The sequence below is a fragment of the Aspergillus udagawae genome (genome assembly GCF_001078395.1).
Source record: "Aspergillus udagawae IFM 46973 DNA, scaffold_1, whole genome shotgun sequence".
Taxonomy (NCBI): domain Eukaryota; kingdom Fungi; phylum Ascomycota; class Eurotiomycetes; order Eurotiales; family Aspergillaceae; genus Aspergillus; species Aspergillus udagawae.
The window spans coordinates 805,860-833,114 of NW_025091264.1; the positions used below are offsets into that span (position 1 = coordinate 805,860).

The 27,255-nt window shown below is 49.1% G+C and overlaps 10 protein-coding genes across 10 annotated transcripts; 4 read left to right on the forward strand and 6 right to left on the reverse strand.

Annotated features, from left to right (window-relative positions):
* Positions 1-435: 435 nt before the first annotated feature.
* Positions 436-3,205, reverse strand: Aud_000261 (RNA polymerase III-inhibiting protein MAF1; the record flags this gene model as incomplete). Its single annotated transcript, XM_043285776.1, has 5 exons — positions 436-1,437; positions 2,550-2,824; positions 2,903-3,020; positions 3,097-3,130; positions 3,195-3,205. The coding sequence occupies 5 exons, from the start codon at positions 3,203-3,205 to the stop codon at positions 436-438; spliced, it is 1,440 nt and encodes a 479-aa protein (XP_043141711.1).
* A 1,589-nt stretch (positions 3,206-4,794) lies between these two features.
* Positions 4,795-7,032, forward strand: Aud_000262 (putative FAD monooxygenase; the record flags this gene model as incomplete). The annotated part of the gene is made up of 4 exons (XM_043285777.1): positions 4,795-4,929; positions 4,978-5,971; positions 6,031-6,267; positions 6,329-7,032. The coding sequence occupies 4 exons, from the start codon at positions 4,795-4,797 to the stop codon at positions 7,030-7,032; spliced, it is 2,070 nt and encodes a 689-aa protein (XP_043141712.1).
* Positions 7,033-8,120: 1,088 nt separating this feature from the next.
* Aud_000263 (MARVEL domain-containing protein) lies at positions 8,121-8,778 on the forward strand (the record flags this gene model as incomplete). The annotated part of the gene is made up of 3 exons (XM_043285778.1): positions 8,121-8,162; positions 8,246-8,512; positions 8,563-8,778. The coding sequence occupies 3 exons, from the start codon at positions 8,121-8,123 to the stop codon at positions 8,776-8,778; spliced, it is 525 nt and encodes a 174-aa protein (XP_043141713.1).
* Positions 8,779-9,262: 484 nt separating this feature from the next.
* Aud_000264 (terpene synthase family protein) lies at positions 9,263-10,759 on the reverse strand (the record flags this gene model as incomplete). Its single annotated transcript, XM_043285779.1, has 9 exons — positions 9,263-9,353; positions 9,404-9,621; positions 9,677-9,710; positions 9,755-9,844; positions 9,891-10,047; positions 10,098-10,110; positions 10,166-10,323; positions 10,375-10,520; positions 10,581-10,759. The coding sequence occupies 9 exons, from the start codon at positions 10,757-10,759 to the stop codon at positions 9,263-9,265; spliced, it is 1,086 nt and encodes a 361-aa protein (XP_043141714.1).
* Positions 10,760-12,174: 1,415 nt separating this feature from the next.
* On the forward strand, positions 12,175-13,716 carry Aud_000265 (oxygenase MpaB family protein; the record flags this gene model as incomplete). The annotated part of the gene is made up of 3 exons (XM_043285780.1): positions 12,175-12,591; positions 12,660-13,388; positions 13,441-13,716. The coding sequence occupies 3 exons, from the start codon at positions 12,175-12,177 to the stop codon at positions 13,714-13,716; spliced, it is 1,422 nt and encodes a 473-aa protein (XP_043141715.1).
* Positions 13,717-16,376: 2,660 nt separating this feature from the next.
* Positions 16,377-18,587, reverse strand: Aud_000266 (PPN1 endopolyphosphatase family protein; the record flags this gene model as incomplete). The annotated part of the gene is made up of 4 exons (XM_043285781.1): positions 16,377-16,407; positions 16,455-17,184; positions 17,235-18,412; positions 18,469-18,587. 4 exons carry the CDS (start codon positions 18,585-18,587, stop codon positions 16,377-16,379), a joined length of 2,058 nt encoding a protein of 685 aa, XP_043141716.1.
* A 952-nt stretch (positions 18,588-19,539) lies between these two features.
* Positions 19,540-20,058, forward strand: Aud_000267 (uncharacterized protein; the record flags this gene model as incomplete). Its single annotated transcript, XM_043285782.1, has 1 exon — positions 19,540-20,058. One exon carries the CDS (start codon positions 19,540-19,542, stop codon positions 20,056-20,058), a length of 519 nt encoding a protein of 172 aa, XP_043141717.1.
* A 691-nt stretch (positions 20,059-20,749) lies between these two features.
* Aud_000268 (uncharacterized protein) lies at positions 20,750-21,627 on the reverse strand (the record flags this gene model as incomplete). The annotated part of the gene is made up of 2 exons (XM_043285783.1): positions 20,750-21,003; positions 21,066-21,627. 2 exons carry the CDS (start codon positions 21,625-21,627, stop codon positions 20,750-20,752), a joined length of 816 nt encoding a protein of 271 aa, XP_043141718.1.
* Positions 21,628-24,397: 2,770 nt separating this feature from the next.
* Positions 24,398-25,234, reverse strand: Aud_000269 (uncharacterized protein; the record flags this gene model as incomplete). The annotated part of the gene is made up of 1 exon (XM_043285784.1): positions 24,398-25,234. One exon carries the CDS (start codon positions 25,232-25,234, stop codon positions 24,398-24,400), a length of 837 nt encoding a protein of 278 aa, XP_043141719.1.
* An 820-nt stretch (positions 25,235-26,054) lies between these two features.
* Positions 26,055-26,873, reverse strand: Aud_000270 (MSF1 domain protein; the record flags this gene model as incomplete). Its single annotated transcript, XM_043285785.1, has 1 exon — positions 26,055-26,873. The coding sequence occupies one exon, from the start codon at positions 26,871-26,873 to the stop codon at positions 26,055-26,057; it is 819 nt and encodes a 272-aa protein (XP_043141720.1).
* Positions 26,874-27,255: the final 382 nt, after the last annotated feature.

Below are 27,255 nucleotides of genomic sequence, written 5' to 3' on the forward strand. Positions count from 1 at the left end.
CACTCTCTGACTCATGACAAATGACTACCAAATTATCAACACTCTCGCGAACCCAAGGATCTACGAAATATTCAAGGCTGAAGAGATTCCATTGTAATAAGATTACAGTGCATAGCCCAACGTAAGCGTGAAAAGAGCACTGCTGCAGTAAATAGAGACCCATGTGTGCCAGACCAGGTTTCAAGCTATGCAGTGCATCAAAATCATTATCAAGGTTGAATCAATCTGAAGAACAAGTCTCGAAACCACTGATTACGACTGAGGCATGTACCGCCATTGCCGGTCACCAAACGCCCCTCGCCGCAGAAAATGCAGGTTGAATGCAACAGGAAAACCAGCCAACGCCGTAGAAGCATTAACAAGAAAAGAAAGGAGTAGAAACAATCATGAAAATGGACAAAGAAGAGAAGAGGTCGTCAAATCACTAAGTCGGAATTAGACTTCCATTTGGTCGGCAATCTCCTCGCTCATGGCGCGAACTGTTCCCTTACTACCTGATCTCGATCGAAACTCCTCGTCGCTGAGCACGTAATGGTCGTATTCATCAACAACAGGGCGTGTTGGGGGGGAAGAACCCTCCTCCTCACTCTCGATCTCGAGTTTCGCGCGGTTTCCGAGCCAGTAACGTGCTCGCTTGCTTGATCCCACCAGATCAGGCGACATGTATCGGGATACATCAACATCTTCAAACGTTCGCTTGCCGGTGGGTGTGGTGGGAAGTCCATCACCCTCTTCGGGTGTGTGACTGAGAATGGGGATCGCTCGAATGTGGAGGTAGCAGACACGTTTCCGAATGCGGTTGAAGAAGAAGTAGTGCAAACTCCAGATCGCACCGTCATCTGCATCCGATGGGTCTTCGTCGGGCGAATACGAATAGTATGAGCACTCCTTCAATGACATATGTTCATCAATTGTTCTCCACATTCTCGGGCCCCAAATATGAGATGCTCCGCTGTTGTATGATCCAGATATCGTCGCCGGAGACGGGGGAGACATGTCAATTGACTCGCGAGGTCGCAGGTTAAACAGAGTTGAGTCCACCGTGTTCATGACCCTCTTCAGGCTTCTCTCGCGACGAAAATCCGAAGGGCGCAAAACGTGGGAAAAGTCATAGTCGGGATGGCTGGCATTGAGTGTTGCGATCAGGTAGGCAAAAGTCCGGCGACTCGAGTGATCGCTCAGGGGACCAAAAGGACTCGAACGCGACAAATTGAGTGAAGCAGCCGCATCGGATGCATTGGGAGGTGAAAGCGAAGCAGACAGGCGAAGGACTGATTCATATTGGGCTTCCAGTGATTGTTCAATGTTCTTGTACAGTTTCCGGTCGGCGCGAGCAGCCTTTGTCGTATACAGGTCGCATCCACCCACAATGTGACAATCGTCCGTATCGAAGTTGAGTGAATTCGCGACGTCTTCGAGATCGGGGATAGGAAGATACTATTAGGACGCATATGTCAGTACAACAAGCCCCCCTGTAAAGATGTGTATCGGCGCAATGTGGAATGCGCACCTTCATCTTTGTCAAATTATGTCGTGAATTGCTGTCTGTTAGGAGATAAGAAGCGAAGGCTGCTGGGAGTATTGACGCAAGAGCCAAATGCGTCACTTCTGGTTCAGCAAAAGACAACAGAAAGAGGTTGATTCGACGCGATAGAGGATATCTGCGCGGAAGAGGTCGAGATAGTCGTCGTGGTGGACTGACCGCTGATCGGAGATAAGGACGATTGCGCTGGCAGCTGAAGCCACGAATAAATAGGCCGATAGAGCGCGGCTGTGAATGTCTCAGATGAGATTTGTTTGCTGAGACAATCCCTCTCAGGAGAATCAAATGGATCTGAGGATGAAACAGGGATTAAGAGGGGACTGGTTGATGAACAGCGATACGGGGTGGTCCAGTTGCGCGTTGTCCCAAGGGGGGGAGGGTAGTCACGTGGCAACTGCGACCAGCCAGTGATATCACGCACTTACTTCACGGGTCCAAAGGAAACACTGTTGCAGACCCAGAAAATGACGAATGACTTCACATGAGCCCTTCGCTGGATAGATTGGCGATCACTTCCTTTGATTCCTGGAACTGGCCAATGTAGTATTAATTAGTGCCTGAAGTCGCATAGTAGAAGACAACGCCTATGTACGTCCAAACGCCTGTAGAACTGCCCTCAAAATCCGGAAAGCGATCACCCAATGAAAACAGTATGAACAGGGAAATGCTCGCTTGTCAAACAGCTGCTACATGATCTTCGTAACCACATCTTCCTCAACCTGGAGGAGGAACGACATTAGCCTAACTCAGACATGTGACGTGTTCACATCGGATGAGGCTAGGAAGACCCAACGAAGAACGATAGATTTGGAGATGTAGTGAATAGGTGTGATGAGAATAGGTGCGATGGGGGGATAATTGAAGAAGGTCTCGGGCACATAAACGTATCGGAGGCAGGCAAGCGGATGGAGGAGTGGAGGATATGAGACTCATTGTGCTCACAACCTCTACACATTGCGGTGGGTGTGAAGACAAGGGATCCTGGATCTCAGGGAAATCAACTCACCTCCATATCTTCCAGACTATCCTGTTGACTTATACATCGGAGCACATTCTTCTTGCTGCTCTCCTGCATCTCGCCCGCAAGCAGAAGCTCATCGAGGATGAAGTACGCCTTTTGAAAGTTGAAGATGATGTCGAGTTCGCAAACGTTGCCGTAATACTTGTCCATCTGCTCAACATATCGATGCACGATTTCGAGGGTAATCAGCTCGTTATCGGTGGAAGCGCAACCGGCGATGAAGAAGAGGGAGGCATAACGGCGGTAGACGACCTTGGTGTCTAAGAAAGGAGGGCGATAAGAGTCAATTCATTGATGCTGCAGTGTACGAAGGGAATCCCTGGGGAAAAGAAGCGTACCTTTGTACTCAAGGAAATTGCACATCCGGGTCCGACGGGACAGGACGAGCTGAGTCACATCTTTGATAATCTTGGCCTTCTCCCTGGGCGAGAGAGTCGTAAACCATTTGGCAAGACGCTGGATATGAGCAAAGTTCCATCAGTTAGGGAGCCTTGGGATCAAGTCGAGGAACTGGGTGGGCCACGAGACATACCACTTTGCCCTGCCGCGACAACAGAATCAGGTAACTGAGAGGGGACTGTCAGTTTGAGTCATAAACAGTAAACGAACCTCTGGGCAAGAATGCCTTACTGAATTGCCATTATGTTCTCTGCGTTAGGATGAGATAGCAAAAGAAATGCCACAACTGGGTTTGTGGACAACTTTAGGTCGAAGGAGCTGGAGAAATTATTTGCGCGGGCCCGGTGGCCGATGGGGGGAAATCATTGCCCCGCCGACATTATTCAGGAACATCTCATATCACCACGTTCTTTGCTGCTCCGCACAATATCTGAATAATTATCCTGATTTAGTTGTCAAAGGCAAAATGGAAGGTACTGAACAGAACTATTACCCTGGTGGCACAAATTTTGGGGAGATTGACTAGCCACCGCTGCTGCGTTGCTCTGCCATCTAAACCAGCCCCTTTGATTGCTCTTTAACAGAGCCCAACATAGGTGGCCTTCTAGAGGCTTTACGACGCTGATATTATTTAACTCTCTATTTCTGTAGGCCTCATCAAAAGTAGAGCATAAGCATGTCCGCCTCGGTTATGGTTATGGTTATACTTATAGAATATGGTGATGTATCTTCTCAAGCAGGTCCTCCATCTACGGGGTACTAAACATCAAAGTCATGCTTGCTGCTGATTTGGTTGCGAGTGTCGCAATTCGCACAGCCAGAGAATCACAATTAATGATTACCTATTTGCACATACAAGAAACCTTTGTTTTCTTGTTTTAAAGAGGCAAGTATTCAAGCAATTTTGTTATATGACCTGGGTCGCCTTGTCTGTGCCAATATATATATTAGCCTGTAGAGTACGTACCGCCAATCCCTCAGTAGAGGACGCTATCATTTCTGTCAGTTAAGACAACATAGGTCTCCTAAAAGTCTTCCTGCAAATACATGCTATCGACATAGCTGCTTCTTCTGCCCATGCTTTCATACGAGTCATCTTGTGAATCACATTGATAGATCTGGATAGCTCGGATGTTTCATTACCACTAAACAATTGATGTCCAGCGTACTTCCAGCAGGGATTGGTGCTTGAAACGAGCACTATCCGACAAGCCATTACTCTCAGTTCCTCTTGAACACCCCTAAGTTAGCTGAATTTGAATCTTTGCTTGAAGACCGTTATTCTGCCACTCCGGTCCGAGATGGAAGCTCTACAGATCGCAGATACCGCTTGCTCACACAACGACAGCTCAACTATGGCTTTATCGATGTCATTCGACTGAATTACTTCCGAAACGGAAGAGAGTCAACCTCACATACTGGCAGAGATCCGAATTTTTATCATCGGAACGTGGCCTAGATGGACGATCAAGAAACTTAGATTGAGCCCGTAGCCAAGGTTATTGGAGCTGTCAGTGCCATCTATAACTCCACATTCTGCCTCTCGCTCAGTTTGCGGGGTTCCTCCCCGGCTTTGCATTGCGGCGTTTGTTCGGAAGCACCAACAAATCCCGAGGACCATCTATGTCGGATTCATATCGGATTTGAGCTTTTATACTTTTATCGGATCAAGGGAAGACCTCAGCTGTCAGAGAAGGCGTATGGCACTGGGAATATAAATGGAAGCTATGGTTGTCCGTCCAGGCCATGGCTTCTATGGAAGGACTGCAGGGCACAGACCTACACTTCTTAATATACTCATGCAAACTTATTCTACTCTACTCTCGAAACGATGACAAATTTGAATCAGCCCGAGGATCATGTTGATGTGCTCATTGTCGGGGCTGGGCCAGCTGGCCTCATGTTGGCAAACTGGATGAGCCGCTTAGGAATCAGGACTCGCATCGTTGACAAGCGTAGTACAAAGGTTGGTCCATTTGATCTCCGTATGAAGACTTACTCATTCCTTGCCTAGGTATTTAGCGGCCAAGCAGATGGACTCCAGTGCAGGACACTGGAGATCTTTGATTCCTTTGATTTTGCCCACCGCGCCTGGAGAGAATCGAACCACATGCTGGAAATCTGCCTCTGGAACCCCGACAAGGACGGCGTTATCCGTCGATCTGATCGTATTCCAGATACTATCCCTGGCATTAGTCGCTTCCAGCAAGTCGTTCTCCATCAAGGCCGTATTGAACGGTTCTTTCTTGACTCCATCAAGGAGCACAGCAATATTACCGTTGAAAGAGGCGTGATGCCCACTTCTTTTGAATTCGATGCCTCCAAAGCTGCCGATGTTGATGGCTACCCCATCACTGTCACCTTGCGCACCTTGACAGAGGAAGAGGCCACCCCGAAGCAACAGCAGGCTACGACTGACGCTGCCGTTAGCGATGGCTTGTTCCGAAGTAACCTCTCCCCGGATGACACGGACGACATGCTACGAGCAGCAGAGCTGGATAGCCGTGCAAATCAGACCCAAGTTGTCAAGGCTAAGTTCATGGTTGGCTGCGATGGTGCCCACTCGTGGGTCAGACGCCAACTAGGCTTTAAGCTGGAAGGAGATTCGACAGATTACATCTGGGGCGTGCTCGATATCATTCCCATCACCGACTTTCCGGATATTCGAATGCGTTGCGCGATCCATTCTGCCAAAGCGGGGTCCGTGATGGTCATTCCTCGCGAGAACAAGCTCGTTCGGCTGTACATTCAGTTGCAGTCAACAGTCACCGGAGGTGGTAAGGCGGACCGTTCGAAGATTACACCGGATATGATCCTCAAGTCCGCACAACGCATCCTTCATCCATACAAGCTTGACTATTCGTACTGCGACTGGTGGACTGCGTATCAGATCGGTCAACGAGTTGGAGACAAGTTCTCGCTAGAGGAACGTGTGTTCCTGGCTGGTGATGCAGTGCATACCCACTCACCAAAAGCTGGTCAGGGTATGAATGTAAGCATGCAAGATGGTAAGTGTCATATCTCGTCCTCTGTGGTGATTGCTTGAAACCTACTAATGATCACTCAGCTTACAACCTGGGCTGGAAGTTGGCCCATGTGGTGAAAGGCTACAGCGACAGCGCGATCCTCAAGACCTACCAATCCGAAAGGAGGCGTATCGCTCAAGACCTAATCAACTTCGACTATCGCTTTTCTCGCCTCTTCTCCGGACGTCCAGCCAAGGACGTCATGGATGAAGAGGGGATCAGCATGGAAGAATTCAAGATGGCGTTCCAGAAAGGAAACATGTTTGCAAGTGGTATTGGTAAGACAATGCAGTCGCTTCTCAGAATTTGATCTTACTCAGTCTGACCATATTGGAACAGCTGTCGACTATGGCTCGAGCCTCCTCGTTGCAAAGGAGGGAGACTCCGGCGAGCAAGGTGATGGCACGGATGTCGCAAGCAAAGACAAAAGCCTCCGGGTAGTCAGCAAGCAGCACCTGTTGACCGGAATCTCCGTTGGCATGAGAATGCCGAGTTTCAAGGTGCTCAGCCAATCCGATGCTCGGCCATGGCATCTCCAAGAACTGCTGAAGAGCAATGGCCGATGGCGCGTGATTGTCTTCGCTGGTGACCTTACCAACAGCGAGAATTTCGGCCGCTATAGCCAGCTGGGAGAAAAGCTTAGCAGTCCTACTTCAATTCTTCGCAGATATACGCCACCTGGGCAGCCAATCGACAGTGTTATCGAAGTCCTGACTGTCCATGCCGGACCCCGCACAAGCATTGAACTTTTAGACCTCCCCGAAATTTTCCATCCGTACAGCGAGAAGCAAGGATGGGATTACTGGAAGGTGTTTGTGGATGATGAATCCTATCACGAGGGTCATGGAAAGGCGTACGAAAACTACGGTATTGATCCCAGACGTGGAGCGAGTGTTATTATCCGACCCGATCAATACGTCAGTTGGCTCGGTGAATTGGATGACTATGAGGACATGGAACGCTTCTTCTCTGCGTTTATGAAGCCACAGTCGCAGCTGGCCCAGAAGGAGATTCCCGTAGCTGTGGAAGCTTCCACTCTATGAAAAACGACCTGTACTTTCTATTCCCCCCTCTCTAACCTATGTAGAGTGATTCTGAAAAGATGTGGATCTTTGCTTGATACCTTTTTGCCTTAAATGTCCAAGTCGGATGATACCTTGTGAAATATTCTGGTCTATTTTCAATTCTAGAAGGATTCTCTCGAACAGAACATACGCAGAGTTTGACTTGCTAGATCAGGATTCTGGATCTGTATTTGGTTACTGCATGCATCGACCATGAAGAGTGAGAACGGGTTCGAGACTCGACCAGTGGATGGAACACCGAGTAAGCAACTGGACCCATAAGGTATAGGATCCCAGAGCCCACTGCAGTTAGAATCATCAGTGGCTCAACCGGTGGCCAGGCAGTCCACCAGTTCCATGGATCACCGCGATAGGGCTATTGTACGGGTATAAGCTCTGCGAATTGACTTCCAAAAAGTTGCAGAGCAGATGGTGACGGAATCATCATTTCATATCGGATTCAGGCGGAAGAGACTGCCAGTTCTGATGTTGTAGAGCTCGAACCATTCTTGAGCAGTCATTGCATACTTACGAGCACAGCAGTTCTACCCTATGTTAGAACAATCCGCAGTACAAGCTCCAGGTGCATATGCACGGCCGCCCAACAGCTGGCTGTAGCTTCTTATTGCTTGACGATCCTGACCACACTTTGGTTTTACTTCGATGGTATCGATGATAAAAGTCTACCTTTTTGAGTAAGAGCAGAAGAGCAAGCTGATTGATCCATACAGGTGACTCAACTTCCATGTACTGGTGATTTCATGATCGCGCTCCCATGCATGACGTAGCATATTTTCCATTTCCGCAGCATATCGTCATTCTCGGCCTCCGGACATTCCGCGCAGAATAAAATATTCTTCATCCCTAGAATCAAGCAGCGCATCAGATCTGCGTCTTGTTATCTTAATTTTCTCGCCGTGGCACCTGTCAGACTGCGTGTTCGAACCTACTTCCTTCGCGTCGTGGTGACTTAACCAGTATAAAGCTAGGGCAACTATACTCGAGTGCGACTACCACCTCACCGAAGAACGAGAGAAGAACAGCCACCAGCTTAAAATCTAGTCAAAATGGCCCTTAGAGGAATTCAGCTCGGCCTGAGAGTATGGGAGGTACGTGTAGACTTCCATCCACAGCCACGACGTCTTCTGACCCAAGAAACCGGACGAATATCTGACAAGCGAGTAATGTGCAGTTCGTCTTCACCTTGCTAGTCATGGCCTTGATTGGCAACATCATCGCCATGGCATTCGCAGGCAACCCCGCCACGATTAACTACAGCATGTTCGTTGCCACATTCTCGATGGTATCGCTCTTCTACCTCGTCCCCGCCTCGATCAACCTTAACTGGGCCATTCACCCCATCATCATGATCACGGTCGATGTTTTGAACACCATATTCTTCTTGACCAGTGCAATCGCACTGTCTGCTCGGCTGGAAGCCCACTCCTGCTCCAACAATGTACGTTGCGGCATCCATACAGCTTGGGTTTCAGCGACTAACGAGCCTAGAATTACACACTCCACAACGAAATCACCAACGGCGCCCACAACCGTCAGAAGCGATGCCGCGAGGCTCAGGCCTCTGCTGCCTTCCTGTGGTTCGCTTGGGCTGGATACATGGCTTCGACGATCATCTCTATCATTAGTGCTCGTAGCTCTACTGTCGATATGCGGAGCCGGACCGGTCGTGCTCCTCGTGGACGCCCTAGCATGGCTCAGGTCTAAATGCCATGATACTGTATGTAATCCTAATTTTTTTGGCGACACAGGCTCTAACCAGTCAGTAGTCTTCGGTAGCAGATGTCTCTCTACCAGCTCATACGACTGTAACGACAACCGTCAATGCTGAGAGGGTCTGCATTGGTGCCAACGATGTACGATGTTCGATGATCTTATGCCGATGAAAAATAGGCTGCGATGACAGGCGAAGGGAAAAACTATTTGGTACTTAATGATAATCTGGGGTACACCTTTGTAGGAGTCATGGGATGGAATATGGGCAGGATAGGTCTGGTTATGGATGGCAGGGATGGGTGGATGTTAGGAGTATTGGGTTCTTCTCACATTAGTTCATCTGTACTTTATACGTACTCGGATGCTTAATACTTTGCTTTAATGTACTATTTGGGAGTATACAAAATGATCTATGGAGTATATTTCATATCAATAGCAGCATAGAACAAGACACCGACACAGAAGCACACCAACATCAAACATCTGCGCTTTGCCGCTTGACCCTCACAACCATGGACTTTCGCACAATATCCTTTGCATCTCCGAAGTACCTTCCTGATCGAAAGCTGCAATCGAAAGCGTCAGCCAGATACCAAACGACGTAATCTGTACATACCTCCAATTCAAATTGGCCATCACGACATTCTGCACTCCCCGAATATACTGTTGCACTTGAGCATCGACCTTCTCACCCCAACTCGGGAGCTCTGCCAGTGCAAGATACCAGTCCCTATACCGAGCGACGAGCATATTGCCGATATAGTTGAATGCCATTTGCGCCGGCATGCCGGAGTGACGGCATATAGCGACGACGTTGTGTGTTACTCCTTCTTTCTGTTGCAAATCAATATCACTTGTGTGAGCCAGTGATGTAGGATAGGGAGGCTACCTCTTCCTTGCAGTAGGAGAGTATATCATTTTGTCTGTTCACTTAGCATCCGGTTGAGATCAGAAGGGGCAGACTTACAGAAGAACAAGGTCAACTCCGATACGTTCTATCTCCTTGATACTTCTGCACTCGAAGACGTGGTCCGGTATATCCAGCTTGTGCGCGTATCTGACGGTATGAGTCGAACTGTATCAATGTCATGGGCTAGACATACTCGACCAAAGCGAAAAGAGGTGCAACACCCGCAGACTGCCTTCGCAACACCAGCATCTCGTCCAGAGACGGGTATCGGCCCATGGAGCACGTACGCACTTGCTCTATGCTGCCCTTGCAGTACTCTCCCATCGAAGCGGCGAATCTGCGTCTGACTCCTATATAGACGCATGAGTAAATGTACGGGGAAGGTTCATCATATACATACCAACAGGAGAAGCCTGAGTCTCATCAGCGTCAATTCTCGAACGTAAATTAAGAGAGAAGGGGTCATACCTGAGCCACACGCTGCCATACCGTGTTGTGAACTCGAACCAGGGGACTGTCTCCCCCAGACGGCCGCTGAGCACCCCCCTCCCGCATCCCGGCAAGTAAACTATCGATGAGCTGCTGAGCCCGCGCAGGATCGTCCTTCAGGCCTCCGTTATCGAACACTGTCAGAGTCAGGCTTAGTACTCGGGTTACAAACGTCGGGAGAGACGTACTATCGTCGAATGGGAACACCCAGTTCCCCCAATCACACACAGTGCGCAATTCCTCCGGACCAGCATCCGGCGCCGCGACGGAGCAGAAGTATGAGAAATCGGTTTTGCTCAGGATGCGCCGTGATCTCTCATCAAAGGAGCATTCACTGGACAAACAGACAATTTAGTAGGTGGGTCGATCCTTCATCTTGGGCTAGGTTACCGACTTGGTCAGCCATTCTTCGGATTCCTTCCTCACCTCTTCGTAGTGCGGATTGACCACCGGGTTTTCGGACAGAAACAGCACGAATAATTGAGGGAGGTGGACGGGGATATGAGTATCTTGTGTTGGTGTCCGCTTCTCTCCCGGCCGGACTAGGTGCTCGTGTACCAGAAAGTCCGTCATTTTGGCCGATGGATATAGATGATAGAAAATGGCTGTTTGGTTGGACTCGTAGAATCAATATGATTCTTATCTTCAGGACTAGAAGCCATCGTGACGAGAGGTCATGATCTTATACCCAGAACCCTCCATGTCGATCATTTGGAGAGGACGGTAAAGCGCCAATGAACTTTCCTCGGACAAGAATAATAGCAGATCTTCCCATAACCAATGCTCAAGATACTCCTGAATTCTGGTAGCTCTAACGCATAATGTTTCTGTCGTTGGACCCAAAATCCGGAGGATAGAAGCGGGGTGCGACGATTTCTTTCATTGCCACTGACTCTGTGGATTAGAGTTCACCCCGTCTCTCCATGATGTTCTCGTGGCCATCAATCACAGTTGCAAATCTGATGTCGTGATATCTCAATGTGCAGATTTCATCTTCAAATGCGCCTACATGTGGGTTCACGGACAAAGAAGATGGCCTTGTTAATGTTCCCCACTGTGGAGAGAAAGGACCGCATTTATAGCGCAACTAATGAGCAACTATTACTGCGGATCATTTCCTGAGCCCTTATTCCCAAAGGTTTCTTGCATCCCGATCTTATCATCTCATCTGAGTCAGATTATAGATACAGGATGACACAGCTCGTCAGCTCAAGCTACAATGGCAACACAAATATTGCAGACCTCTTTATCAGAACATGTTCTTGTGGGCAGGTACCCGCCAACATCCAAGTTCCCTGCTCTCAAAAAGCATACTGACTCAATCCCAACAGACTGGTACACTAAAGCCACGCTGAAGTCTCTTTTCTTTATCTCTCTCATCCAGACCGCAATGGCCGCTGCAGATCGTCAACATGGGAGACTGAATGAGCGTGGGTTCGATTCTATCTCTTGTTTTGGCGAATGCAAGAGGCTATCGGTTCGATGGTCATCGACTCGTTTGTTCGACCTCGCGCTGCTGGGTGTGCTTATGGCCTCACTCAGTGACCAAGTTAAAGCCTAAATTCATTGATGCGAAGCATGAAAGGGGCAATATCAAACGAGAAGTACCTAATTGGCTACGTTATAGGTCTTCCTACCTCCGATTCCAAATTCCAGCAGCGGTCTCTGGCGTGCTTCATGCTTCACTAGTGATTTGACTATCCAAAGCAGGAAACAGCCTTGTCTCGAGACACGATAGAGGGCTTGACTTCTTTGTTTCGATGAGCGCAATGGCCTCGTATGCAATGTCTAGTATGCAATGAGTCGGCTATATCGGCATGATGGCTTCATCATGAACGGCTAGAGAGGATTGCTCTGCTGTGGCTGACCACCACCTAGGACAATTGCTTCCTCGAAGCTGGAAAGGGGACGCAGGTGGAACAGGCGTATATAATGTCGTGGCTGGAACTGTTGATAGCCCTAACGATAGAGAATTAGAGCATAACAGTATGTCTTCTATTTCCTCCTCTTCCCACTCTTCCCCCCGTATCGGGGAAACAATAAGCAAATGGGGCTATTCATTCAAGTGGACTGATAGCCACCTCGCCCAGGAAATAATCAAGCCATTGCGCCAGGAGTACGATACCCTTGGTGCAGCGGCCCTGGAGCGAATCCAAGCAGTTCGTGCTGCTCTACTCGAAGAAAGCAAAGTGAGAGGCACTCCTCCGCCCCCGAACGACCTCTACATCCTTCTTCGAGATCACCGCGGCGAAGACGAGACGCTGACCCAGTTCTGGGATGAGCTCCATACCGTTCCTGACTGGGTAGACTGGGAACAGCTCGAGCGAGGCCAGAGGTTCTTCTACAGGTACGCTATTGCTAATATCGTCGGCTTCGCGTTGCAGGGATTCATGGCGGAGAATTCGGTACGTCTTTTCTTCTGTCGTTGCCATGTAACTTGCAACACCCATGATAACTGACCATCCTTCCCAAGGCCGCCTCAGGAGTCGTCGAAGTCCTCGTCCGAACCGGCGGGTTCTCCACCCGTATGCTCCTCGGACGATTACTCGAGACCTTCCAGTGGCTCGTGCAGGTCACTCACAGCCTCGCCGCCATCCAGCCCGGGGGAGACGGTCACGTCGCAACAATCCGCGTCCGGCTCCTCCATTCCGCAGTCCGGCAACGGATCCTCAAGCTGTGCGAGAGAAACCCTGAATACTACGACGTCAGCCAACACGGGATCCCAATCAACACTCTCGACTCCATCCATTCCATCGCCACGTTCAGCTGCAACCACATGTGGCTCCAGATGCCCAAGTTTGGAGTCAAGCCTTCCCAGCAGGAGATCGACGACTATATCGCTGTCTTCCGGTACCTGGGCTACCTGCTCGGCACGCCAACGGCCTTCTTCGAGACAGCTGAGAAAGCAAAATTGACCATGGAGAGCTGCTACATTCATGAGCTCCGCATAACGGAGACTTCACGCGTGGTGGCGTACAACTTTGTGCAGTGCGTGCAGAATCTGCCGGCCCCGTTCCATGTGTCTAGGGGTTTTATCGAAGCTGGCAGTCGGTGGATAAATGGTGACGAGCTCTGCGATGAGCTTGGGCTTGGACGGCCGGGGGTGTTGCACTACGTTGCTTTCATGGGGCATTGTATGCTGGTTGTATTTATGGCTTGGGTGCAGCGGCTTGTTCCTGGTCTTGATGGCATTGTGGTCAATGTGAGTTCGTGATAGCCCCCTTTCCTTGGACGATGAGGTACTGACAGCCTAGTTCTTCCGAACGATTCTATACCGAGGCCTTGTGAACAGAAAGTCCCGTACTGACTTTCGGTTCCAGTATGTTCCCCAGGAGGGCAAGAAAACTGGCAGGGAAGCGTATCAGGCAGGCAAGGAAGTTCAGACAGGTCAGATGGCGAGTCATGCATCCATGGGCCTATTTGAGGCTATATCCTTGTCTGTGTTCTTTGTCTTCAGCGGTATCATTGTGGGAGGTATTTTAGCAGGTGGGCTACGGATACTTGAGTTGAGTGGAAGAAGAGTAGTATAAGAGGAGCATTGAGTATCAAACTATCTTGAATGCTTCGTAACATAAATCTAGGCATAGTTGAAGTACATAATAGTATCAAGCTAAGCTATCTTGAATGTTGTGTGGATCAATCCAAGTCACATAGTGCAATGTTCAGTCGTACCACTGAGTGCGCCTTGCCGTACCCGGCTTCCCAAGGAAGTTCAAGTCATTACTGGGGAAAGTTGTTTCTGGGGTTCGACCAGCATAAACAGCGCCGCCATGCGGAGAAAGGAGGAGGGAAGCGAACCACAGCGTCCAGCAGAAAGACAAAAAGGTGATGGTGTCTTAGGCTCAGAGGTGACTGACCCTCAGCTAGGGAAGGTGTGCTGCAGCGACGAAAGGCAAGGCAGCAATCCTTGAGAATGAACTCCCAAGGGACCCAAGTGTTCGATATCGTAACTCCATTTCGGCGCAAGCTGTGTTTGACGCAGGATGTCGCCTGCAAAGGATAATGCCCAGCTCGTCGTGCAGTCTGCTTCTTTGATCACTTTGAGACAGTAATGCCATTTTGAACTTCTCGGTGAGCTCGTCGTCCACTTCTTTCATCTTCTTTTTCTCCTCTCGTCTCCCCCGGTGACCTTGACTTCCGAATTCGACTTTGGAGGGCCATTCTTGCATCAGGTCCGAAACCTAGAGTATGGTGATGGCCCAAGTAATACTCACTGAGTGTGCGTGCCGCCGGCTGATACCGTCCGCTGCTGTCATCACGGGGGCAGTCGCTGTTTGGTCTCGGGCACCCAGAGCAGAAGAGGCATAAGTTGGCATGATTTTGACTCGTAAACAACGGCTCTCTGGGTTATAGATTTTTCGAATAGAAGGAAGATCCCAAGTTGTGCTCTAAGAAGCTCAACCAATGCTGTGGGGTATTGGATCATTACCACCACAAATCCGATGATATTCGATCATCGCTTCAAGAGCATTCCAACCTCGTTCTCTGAATGTGACCTGTGTATGCGATTGGTCTATTGGACTTTGATGTCCGAGCATGTCGAATCGTATGAGTCCACGTAAAAAAAAATAGTCTGCCACTGGGGTTGTTGCAACGTATCGTCGCTTCCAGGCTAGTCCGCTTTTTCCAGGATGATTGGTAGTTGATCATTACCAACAGGACATCTGATGATATTCAATCATCGCCTCAAGAATATTCCAACATCGTCCTGCGAGATTGGACCAGCGTATCCAAGTGTCCATTGGACTTTGATTGTCCAAGAATCTTCGCCCATACGTATCCAGGCGAAGAAATACTCGCGCAGATAAATTTGACACCCGTCCCATTCGATTTTTGTTGGACGGCTTGAACAATTGGCTCCCTGCGTCAGAAAAGAGTCGACAATGGCGACCTTTTGGACCTGCGAGAGCAGGATCGATGACCGAACCGCATGAATATTCCGAATGCGGTCCATAGGGAATCAGACCCATTCCCAGGCCCAGGAGCAGACGCTTAAAGAAATAACATAACTGGACCGGCGACATGCCAGCCAGCAGCTGAGCTAGGAGGCGTAATCTACTTAAGTCAGCTCAGGTCTCGCTACCGATAGGATCAGACTTAACATACTTTAATCCGATTGGTGTCAAGATCTTGCGAGGTCTGCATGAACCTCTGAATCTGAGAAGCCACGTGGAGAAGGCCCGGGCCCACGATTCTTCAGTAGAATCTTTGTGAGAGCCCGTTTAACATCCGCCGTTGCTGGTCAATGGCCGAACACCCCATTCCCAAGCTTCGAAGGCTGAACCGCGGGGTTCATCAGCAGAATCTCCGCAAGTGCCGCTGCCTCTGCAGGGTTGCCAGCCCCCGTTAAAAGGGTCGGACAGCCAGCAATCAGCAGAATCTCCACCGGCGAGCCGGCCGGACGTTGGCAACAGAACCGGAATGCCTGATGCGCAGGATTCCGGGTGGGCTCGCTGCATGGGACTTCCCAAAGCCGATAATGGTTTTGGAAGAGGCAGAAGGGCAAGATTTATCAGCAGAATCTCCCGCCTGGCCCAAGGAGGTGGACAGTAGGTTCTGAAAGAGGCACACCTCGAATTTGGTTTGTATTTTCGGAAGATGAAGTATAGCACTTGTAAGAAACGTAAAGAAGGATTCGATTGGAGAATAGGGCTTAAATGCTAGCCCAACGACCCGGGTAGGAGAAGATGAAATCTCAAGTCTTGCGGTGTGAGTGATGAGATGAGAAGAGAGTTCTGACCTGGGGTGTAGGTGGTTTTTATATGTCTGCCAACAGCATGGGAGTCATTCTAATCCGGTGAATCAAGCATAAGACATCATTACTTCCGGTGAATCCATAGAGAATTCCACAGATAATGATAGGTAGGCGTGTGAATAGGTTGGCGTGAGGTTGTACGCCGAGCTTTTGTATGCTCACTATGCGGGTCTCTGCTGGAGACGATGAATATCTCCTAGAAGCAAAGAGACGATGAACAATGCCGAGAAGCAAACAGGCGTTGGAAAACGCCGAGGAACAAAGAGACGATGAGCGTTGTCAAACAAAATTGTAAGCAACAAGCTGATGCCAACCTGGAATTTAACCTCTCCGATGGTCATGTCTATAGATGATGCACGCTTTATCTGTTCTTAGTGATAAGGTATATCAGGAACATATCCTACAGTATCTACATGTATACTGTATAAAAACCGCTCAAGAGAAAGAACTTTGGACCGAGCCGTATCTGTTCCGATTAGCATCCACATCATTACAGCTGGGAGTGCAACTCACCCGGGAGGACATTGGCTTCCCAGAGCAACACTACCACTTCTCATGTAGCAGATCTTCGCTTCCTGACACTCCACATTGGTGCAGTTGGGAGACTTGACGCTCATCTTACCCTGATAGGTATTATGTAAGCTCACTAGGTCAATATCTTTCTCCATAGCCTCCGTCACCCGATGCCAAAACGTGGCATTCAAGGGGTCGTTCTTTTCCCAGCCTGCTGCGGGACCGTACGTGTCACGGGTTGAGTATTCAAACTGAAACGTGGGACCAGCTTCTACGAGCGACGGGTAATCAGAGACGTTGCTGAAGAAGGTGTAGGCCTCGTAGATGTTGAAGTCGCCAGTATCCACTTCATACATCCTGAAGCCGCTGTTCAAGTTCGTCAACGGAGTGATGCTGGGCATGATCCAGCCGGTTGTTAGGGCTGTGTCCGCGCTCTGCAATGTGCCGTTGTTGGCATAGTAGATCATGAACTGGTCCTCGTGGGTATGGCCGAAGAAGATGTTGGCGATGACATGGGGCGAGTAGCGATCCACAATCTGGTAGAACAGATTGGTGGGATCAGGGAGGGGATTGGAGCCATCCCATCCGCTGAGGACATGGCCGATGATCCAGACCCGCTCGCCGGCATCTTCGGCCTTTTGAAGTTCATCAATCATCCAGGAAAAGATGCCAGAGTTGTCGGGATTGGTGGAGTTGATGAAGTTGAAGTAGTTTTTCGCGTACCAGAAATCTGATAGAGTCAGTGCCTAGCATAATTGACGAGTATCCAGGTACTTTTACCAGTATTGAACGTAATAATGCGCAGACCATAGTGAGCCTTGACAGAATAGCCACCGTAATGTGTGCGCGCCTCTGCGGCGGTCTTCTCATCGATCCATCCTTCATGTTTCCAAAGTCCGGCAACATGCTCGTAGTTCCAACTCTGCTGTTCACCCAGAGGCCCTGGAAGGTTGTGAGGAGCATTGATATTCTCGGGGCTGGTATCGTGATTGCCCAGCGCAGCAAAGACAGGTCCGGTCAGGTACTCTTTGAACATGCCAAAGATGCTAGTCTCCGTGTACTTGAGATATTCTCGAGACATTTCCTGGACTGGGTCATGCGACACAAGGTCACCGGTGTAAAGAGACCAAGCTAAAGAATCCGTCTCTCTTCCCTTCCCCGTCCCAGTCAAGGGCCCAATCGCCTGAAGGGCAGCCAGACCAAGATCATAGGGCGTGTCACACTTGAAGGTCCCGTACGCCGAGGCTGGGAGGAAGACCTGGTCCCTCGAAGCAGAATTGAAGTTGTTATTACGGCAGCACAGTCCTGACGAACAATTCCCCTCGGAGCTGACCGAGTACCGCGGATCCAGGTGAAAGTCGGAAAGATGCAGCACCTTGACCCGCTTCCCGCTCGCCTCGGGGACGCGAGGGTTTGCTGGCTTGGGTTTCGGGAAAAGATGAGAGGTGTCCAGTGGACTCGTCGCTGGCTGACCGCAGAAGGACTTGCTCAATGCATGGCAAATATAGTTGCCATCAAGGCCCTCAACATTTGCGTAGACCAGCACTTGGGTCCAGACGGCCCCGAAGACCGACGCTGCATAATCCTCTTCGCAAGTGGCATTTGACTTGAAACTGAACTGCTTGCAGAGCGATATCACGGTTTCGGGCACCAGAGTCGGCGCATACAACGCAGCCGGCTTGGCTGCGGCCAACGCTGCCTTACATTTGTTGCAGCTACCGTGCGTAGCATTGCCATTGATGATGCTGGTCACATTAGCCACCACAGCTTGGATGAGATCATGTTGTTGACTGTCAGAGAGCTTCTTTGAAGGGGTTGGGAAGACCACTGGGTCGTTGTTCTCAGTTGGTATAGTGTTGGGATTGGTCAGATTGTATGGGAAAGTAGTATTCAGCACAGGATCCCGAATCACTGGTTGGGGCTCTTGAGTGGGCTCCGCTGGGAGGTAGTAGTAGGAGCTGTACGGAGTGATGCAAGTCAGCTCCTAAACAATGCTGGTTCATCCCAGACTTACGAAAACGCCGAAGTCGGAAATCCAGCCGGTGCAACATAAGAGGATGCGCCAGGAAGAGATGAAACATCCCCTTGACACGGAACTGCCGGGAGGGAGGCTAGGATTGCCTGCCACTTCATTGCAGCCAGTAAAGACTTCACAGAATTATAAAAGACAGGAAGAAATCATTCGAATTGCCGGGATTATATATATAACTACAGAGAATCAATTTCCCGCTCTGTATCAGCCTGTAGCTGAATCATGCTCTACCAAGAATTCGCGCTGCGATGCAGTAAACAAGCAAATTTCCCGTTTGGGATCAGTTGGTGATGCACGTGCGAATGATCGTCCAATTGAATGGCCACACAGGTGCGACAGATAGGATAATGGAAGAAGTCATTTTCGATATCTATCTACCTCCCTATCTAGCAAATTGTTCTGCTGTCAGGTAATTTAACGATGTCGAAGACACCATGGAGTGTGAGCTTCATGCTCCATACCTCTGTATTTATATATCGAGTAGAGTACAATAAAAATCATGCAACAGTTGCAATTTCAATCGAGACATCCAGTCGACTCTCTGCATCACGTCCCCCAGGTCATACATCAATCTCCATCGACAGCAATGTTGTCTACCAATCGCGCTCAGTCAACAGAAGTACAGTATCGTGAGGCAATACCTTGCCCAATACTACCGACGACTCGCCGTGGATAAGTGTCCACGGTAAGAAACAGTGATGTAGTATATATAGTCCACAGGATGAACACAATACAGCATCTGCAAAGTCTATTCCACACGAAGACCTATCAGATCTCCATATCCGAGACTGATCCGCTTGGTTATGATGTCATTGCCAAGGGTATAGTCCGGTACATCCGCACAGCTCAAAGGCCGAGGCCAGTAGCAAGAACGGGCAGAGACGATCTATCGGCTTGAGAATTCGGTAGTAAGGCTTTAGATATATACATTAACTGATTCCTACCCTACCGATAGATATAGTTCTCTACAAACTGACAGAAATTTACATCGCGTTCAGTAGAAGATATCATTGTATTGCTTTATCCTATTTACGCTCGTCGGACAGTAATCAAATGCCCGTCGTTCCCTCCCACAAAGACTCAACCTTCGACACCGACATCCGCGACCGTCATCTCATATACGACTATGCTGCACAGGATGCCCACGGCAACCCGGAAAAATGGCGCTATGAATTGTGGTTCTATAACGAGGACCGGGTCGTCTATGCCATCCACGGGGGGCCCATGGCTGGTCGTAAGAATTTCCAAGTAGCCACGTTCCAATGCATTCGACCCGGCGAGCTATGGCAGTGCAACTGGCTGGAAGAGACGGGAACCATCTGCTCGCTTGTATATGATATCCCCAGAAAGCGAATCACTACCATGATGGGATTCTCCAAAGGACACTGGGAGAATGCCGAGGCTGCGCATGGGAACAAGCGGAATGCGGAAGACTTGGCGCGGTGGAGGGGTCTGGCGAAAATCGGGATTCAAACTGATCGGAAACTCATATGTGAGCAGGCGGAGATTGTGGAGGATTTCCACGGACCTGGTGATCTGGAGCCAATTGACATGGACTTGCCCACACTGTAGGCGGCCGCCAAATGGTGTAGAGAATTCGCCGAGGACACCGGGTTATGATGATTGTGGAGTATATGGTCGATATTGAGGGTATCACAAGGTGTGATAAGGGTTAATTCTAATATATCGTAACGTTTTTGAGTACAATTGTAACCAGAGCGGTTCCTCTCTTGTCATTTCATCAATAGACATGTTCCTGTTCATCCGTTAGGATGTCGGCCCGCTGGCCGCTCGACAAGTGAGGTCTTTGTCAAAGCCCACACAGGTACCAAAAAATGAATGACCCTATCCACTAGACAGGTAGGCCGAGTATCAAGGGTTTCAGTGTCGAGATGTTCAGGAGTGGTCTATGTAAGGTTCGAGTTCACCTGGACTGATGCAAACGAGAGGCACCCTGTACAATTACGCGCTTCGGCAGGGGCATTGATCGACCCTTTGAACCGCAATGATCTGGTTCGACTTGTTTCGGAGGATGCCTTCCCAATGTTTCACACTTGAAAGTGACAATCATGATATGCCACAAATGCATCATGATGACCGTAGGATTGAGCAATAAGGATTGAACGGAATCCTAGCACGGCGAGTAATGAGCGTTCGATAGAGCTCTGGGACGGACTCAGTTCCGGCTGAACTATCGAGGATTGTATCAATGGATCGATCTTCGGTGCTGCAGTGTAGACGTGACCCTTAGCTGAGCCTTTCATCAGCCGTCTTGGCTGGACGTCGAACTCCCAGAAGAAGGTGCCTGGATGCAAACAAGCTCAATCATAATGTCATCCTTGCCGTGCAGTAAATAGGCGTTGGAAGACGGGGCTCGGGTAAGAATAGCAACCGCTACCTGCTCGGCTTGTTGACTGGACGTCATATTATCGATGAACCACGTCTTCCACGGGCTTCCGCCGAACCCAGGCGTCTGTATCGTAGCAGTCTTATCAGGCTCGGTCTCTTGAGCGAATGCTACTAAGTGTCAGCTAATGTCAGAGCACAGATAGGCAAAATCGGAGCCAAGAGTCACGTACCCTGCACAGGCAATGCTTGCACGTCAAAAAAGGGCGGGGGGCAATTGGAGAGCACAGGTGGATTGACGAGCATTTGATTGATGACGGTTTGAAGAGGGGACTTATAGTCCCCCCTGACCGTCAGTTCATAGATGGCCCCTTTGAGCAACTCCTTCAGATCGTGTGTACATTGGGGACCCCAAACACCATCGCAGCCGTTACTAGGCCCAGAAGGCGTCCCTGTGAGATTTCCTACCCGGAAAGCAATTTCGGAGGTTCGATTTGCAGTAATGACAGAGGTGTCGATGCGTTGCGGGTCGTATGCAAGCCAGAAACTGGCCTTGACCATAGGCTCTTGCCCTTTGCCCGAGGGATTCGCGTCGAAGCCATAGTACAAAGTGATATCATCGAGGAATAGAGGAGGAAAATTGAAGTTGATGGCTGTCTGAGCGAGAGGATCGACGCAGCCACCGTCCCAAAAGGTGCAAAACTGGGCGATGGCTGACGGCAAAGCGACCAACACCAATATTAAAAGCATCCAGCCAGGTCGAAAGACCGACCCTGATCCGAGTTGGACAGACATTGATGATTTCACGACCGTCCGGAGAAAGCGGTTCCACAAGAACGATCGATCTGTTTATGGTATCTAGATGAGACTGATGATGGAGCAGCGGCCAGAGACGACTGGCATGCTCATTACCGTGTGGCTATGTTATGGTTGTTGACAAAGCCGGTCGGTCGGAGAGGTTGTCGAAGGGATAGACGGAACAAGGAGCGGAGGGATGAATGCGAAAATAAGGCCAAGTGGAGGAGATAAATAAGTAGAAAGACCCTTCAAATCATGATCAAACCCGCAACAATAATACCACTATTGCTATGGGGCAAAACGAGAAAGGGAGTGCAGAAACCAGAAACAGATGCTGGTAAGAGTCCCCTCTGCGCTTAGACGGCACAGGCGCAGACCGTCGGTTGTGCAAATGTGCCTAAACTGTTCTCGTGTAAGCAAATGTCAACTATTGGTGCTGTTGCGAGCCACTTTGTCCACCGCCCAGGGAGGCCAAGGACTTTAAATCAAGACGGTGACCAAGCAACGGTGGTATGGACGGAGACGAGCACAGGGTTCGTTTGATATTACAGGAGTGAGTTGAGAACTAGAAAGATCAATGGTGGAAGAACATGGTCTGACGGAGGAAACAAATGTGCAGATGGGGAAATAGGATGATGAGTAAGATTACCTCCTGAGATTATTATGGGTAAAGCTGTAAAGGAGGCTGAGGCACAAAGCTTCAAGCCTTGTATTTAGGCCACGGGCAGGCAGTCTACCTACTAGAGATCATACGCAATTGCGAATACGACAGTAGACCGGACAGTAGCCGATAATGAAGGATGATTGATGACCCTGCTGACCTTCTCAGACGGTCAGTGATTCAAACAGATCATTTCTAAAAATTTGAATTCGGATTATTATTGTTCTCTCAAATTCAATAATAATTCACATAAAACCAGGGCTTGTGGAGCCCGGGATTGGCCGCAGGGCTCAAGAAACCCCGAAGAGGTGCCATTTTTTACCACTTGCACAATTCCAGCGCTCCCTGATTTACCAGTGGACATTCTTAGCAAGTTTGCCCTGCTTGACCAGCCACGCTAACGGGGGCTGCCCCCGCATATTCTTGGCCAAATGTGGCAGTCCTGGTGGATGATCTCAGACAGTGTGCCAGGAGTGGACCACTCAGGGAGCAGAATCTACACATATTTTGGTACTTGAATCCTAGGCGTCCCACTTGGTGTGTTTAGCTTGCCAACCCCCCACCGCAACTTGACTGTTTTCCTTTTACGCTAGTAACTTATTTTTCGAGGAGGAAATCCGCGGGAGTACGGATTCAAGCGCTGAAGATATGATGTCGGTGCTCTTGGTGTGTATTATTTGAGTTTATATGGCTGATGTTTTGGTCAGAACAAACCAGTAATGTAACCTGGAATTGTTCTCCTCAGTCAATTGACCGGGAGATGGTCTGTATGCATGAAGCCACCCGAGTGATTTACCTCTTCAATAATGGACGCTTGCTGGTAGTGACTAATAAATCACCTGCCAAATCAGCCATGGATGTAGCTGAGCATTAAATTCTACATAGTCATCTTTCTACCAGCTGGTCAAGCCCACCATCAGGATATACCTATTCAGTTATGAGCACGTGCAGCTTAGATTCACCCAGAAAGCCAGTCAAAGACTGAAGTTGCCAGGGCAATCATACAACCACTTTTCTCTTTGGGCATAAGGGAAGTCCTGAAGAAGGCAGTTGAGATTTCTCAAGCCAATGATATTGTGAACCTGATCTGGCTCCTAAGATTGCAAAATGAGTACTGGAGTATATACTTCTCTGACCCAAACAATGATAGACATCCTGACCCTTTTTCCACTGGTTCACCCTCAGAACTCCGAAGGACTTTACTCATGAAGGCACCTTTCACCGTGGCTGGCGCCGATTTTGGCTTAGTTCTTGCTTGTGACCCACTGTCGACTGTCAAGTGTCACCATTCTGACACCCGTCTTCTCCTCTTACCGTTCAGATAGCCTAATGAGAAGATATGTCTCAGTTATAGACCGACAGTTGTATCCTGCGTCTGCAGCCTTGAATGTTTCAAACCCATTAATAGACAAGCCAATCTCACATTGTTGGGTGGAATGCACATCAAGACTAGGGTAGCGAAAACAAAAATGAAGTCATCTGCAATTTTAACGCAGCCTCCAGTGCGTCATAGGCTCCCAGTTACAGGCTAAATCGGTGCTATGATATCCACCAACAACAAAATGGCTGTTTAGCAACTCTAGCCAAGTACAGCCAGTCAGCCACTAGGTTTCCCTATTCTAGTCTAGCAGGCAATTGAATTCAAGGGTTCAGCGGAAATGACCCGTTCAAGTGCTGGAAACCTCGGGTTCAAAACTTCAAATGGGTTGGCGCGAAAAATCTACCTAGTTCCGTTTGGGAGATTGGCAGTGGAACCTTGAATCTACGGTAATGGTGAAGGTACCTATCCGTTAACGCCGCTATCCAATCAAGAGGCGGATTAGACTTGTAGGTCTTTCTATGGAGTATTGTGAACCTTTGGCCTCTGTGCGCATTGCTTTTCTCAACGGAATACAGAGTATGTGCTCAATTGACTTTAAGAAGCACAGTCTTGCCGGCGTGCTTAGGATAGGAGATCAAAGATGAATGAAAAGAAATATTATCGTATCGATATTGATAGGCAATGCTGGTAGAAGACTTATATCAGAAGAGATGCGCTCACGATCCGACCAGTAACCTTCCCGGCAAGCTCCATAATGATGACTTCCGATGCAGCATCTCCTGGGATCAGCTGTTCATTTTATCTTCAAGAGATTTGACCCGGGCTTTGATCACCGCAGCTGACTCCGTAATTGATCTGGTCAACTTCCGGATCTTTTCGAGCTCTCGTGTCCTGTTTCTCTCCGCAAGAGACACGATTTTCCGCACTGTTTCCACCTCTGCTGCCTCCACATCCGTCAGCCCGCGCATACTGGGATCCCGGTTATTCTGGTGGTGTCTCTCGGCAGTGCGGACCCTGCAGACAGCCTTGACAAGAGGCAGAATAGCTGGCAAATTAAAGGTAAGCCACGCTGCGTTCTCCGGCGTTGCGCCGTGGTGGTCCCAGATGATGTCCATTGCTGCTGCGCGCTCGCTGAACTTCTTCAGACTCTGAGCGCCATCAGGCACTGGAGCTACGTTTTTGACCCAGTCGAAGTCAACAGCTGAGACCTTTCCACCGCAATTAGATGTCTCTTCACTTTCCTGGTCGCTGGGGTTCTTCCTAGTGCGATTTTTTCTGGCCCTCTGCCATGCCTCGTATTGCACTCGTTCATCTATTGTCATCTGTGAGACGGCTATGCTCTTTGGATCTGTCAGGTGCTGAGAGGCCACCTGCAAGCCTGTGAACAGTGCTAGGCTGTTCCCGTCGCTGACCACTTTGGCTAATGCTCTCATCTTCTTGGCCGTTGTTTCGAGGTCGTCGTTCACTGATGGCACTGGGAGTATCTTTAGATTCTCGCCAAGATTCTGCAGATCTGTAGGATCTTTCGCAGCCTCTGGATTCTGGGTAATATCGTTGCTACTTTGCTCATCAGAACAGCCGCCTGAAGCTTGATTCCGAAGTGGTAGAGATTGCGTAGCCATTATTGGTAATGATAAAGCTGATGGCTCTGAGCGACTGTGTGATATGACGGCAGCGATTTGACTGCTCAAGGAGGATAAATTGTTTTCTTGAACTTGGTGATCCAATGAAACTGGATGTAGCCTCTCAGTCAAATCACTGGCTTCATATATATGGGAGTTCCCAAGGTCAATGTCATAAATAGGTCCGAGGTAGATGACCCACGTTTGAGAGGCAAGGGGTACCTCAGTCGTTCCAGCTCTTATAATTGGCTGAACAAGTCATCTTAAGATGAAAATCACGCTCTCCCAATGGTATTGTCAGATGCGATGGGGTACAATGATGGACGGTGTCTGATCGATGAAGGGAGGGAGAGATCTATAAGAATGAAGCTAGTCTCCACCAAATTCGTGTGAGGATGACTAAGTCATAATGGAAAACTACTTCACTACAGTAGCAAGTTGAAGAACAAAACGATATAAGACTCTTTTGTTTTCTCAGTCAAAGGACTTAAATCTTAAAATAAGTGGATGTATGTGAAAGACAAAAACAAGTTACAGAATGAGATGCATGAGTATTGTACAACAGGTGCCTACCATGAATCGAATAAGGTCACCACAGTTGCCATATGGCTAGCTAATATACATCGATGTTCAGTTCATCACTTTTCATCATGTGAAGACCTCAGTTGGATGACAAGAATATTGGGATGAAGATGACAGTAAAGCAAGTCAAACATATAGGAGAGTTTCCAAATTCGACCAAGTCCCAAACGCCGAAACCCCACGCTCGAATGCTGCAATAAAAGAAACTGCCCAGTGGCTAAACCTACACAAGTGTCCATCAGTTGTCGTCATCATCCGTGGAGGCTCGCTCTTTGAGGCTATTCCCTCTAAGCCAGACACGCTTCCACGGACCATCGGGTCCGAAAGCTGCTTCCCGATCCTGCCGCATTCCCTCAAGGACAGCGACTATACCACCATTCCGCAAGCGCTCCAGGACGACGTTCATGCCTTCTTTGCTTTTGAGTACTGCATCTCGAGTTCGACTCACGCCAATGAGCTCAATGGTTCTCTGAATGCCAGCAGTGGACAACGACGAGAAGAAACCCTTCTTAGGCGTCTCTTCGTCAAACTCAATAGTCTGATCGGCAGTAGGCATGGTCTTCTTTTTTCCAAGGAACTTTCCTTGTCCCAACCGAGAGCGGAAGGTAACCGTGGTTTTCACCTGGGTCTGTTCGTTTCTCTGAGCATCTAGTGAAAGTCCCTGTAGGCTTTCGAGCGAACCCTCAATTGGCTGGCGCGTGTAGAGCTGTTTTTCGACGACACTCAGAACACCCGTCCATTCCATGTTCCGCGATTCAGTTTCCATCCAGCCCTCCTTAATGTCGACGACGGTAGTTTCAAGTATATAGCTCTGGCCAGAATTGTCCGAGCCCCCAATTCCTTTCGGAAGTAATTTCAATATACCTGATGGGACCTTTGACTTCTTCAAGTGAAGACGAACTGTATGAAGCCGCTCCGTCTTCGGATCCACATAACGGTCGATCACATCGGTAGTCAGAACATGGCGAGAATATGGATTCGGATAGCGGAGAAAATAGGCCAGCGAGACGGCAGGGAAGGAATAATCGTATGTAAAGACATTCTCGAAGAATTTCATGATTGCTGATGCATAAAGGAAGTCGTAGAATCGAGATGATGATTCTGAAGCTGATGTGGCAATGGAGGAATTGACGCCTGATGAAGATGGGTGCTCGTCTGATCCTTGACCTTTCTCAGTGGTCGGAAAGCAACTCCTGTTGGAAGAATTTCTGTCAGCTTCCGACAGCTCTGGCGCTAGCCCGATCGGCAACGCGGGGATGCCAAGAAATACACGTGATATACTTAACCGCTAAATACACCGCCAGAATTCTGCCAGCAGGCCTGAGTCATCCACCAAACAGTTTGGAGGGGCAGGAGAAATTTATTGACCAGTTCTCTAAGATTGTTACCATCTTCGCCTACCCAGAGTGACTCGCCGTAGCGCATTGGTCGCCTTCTCG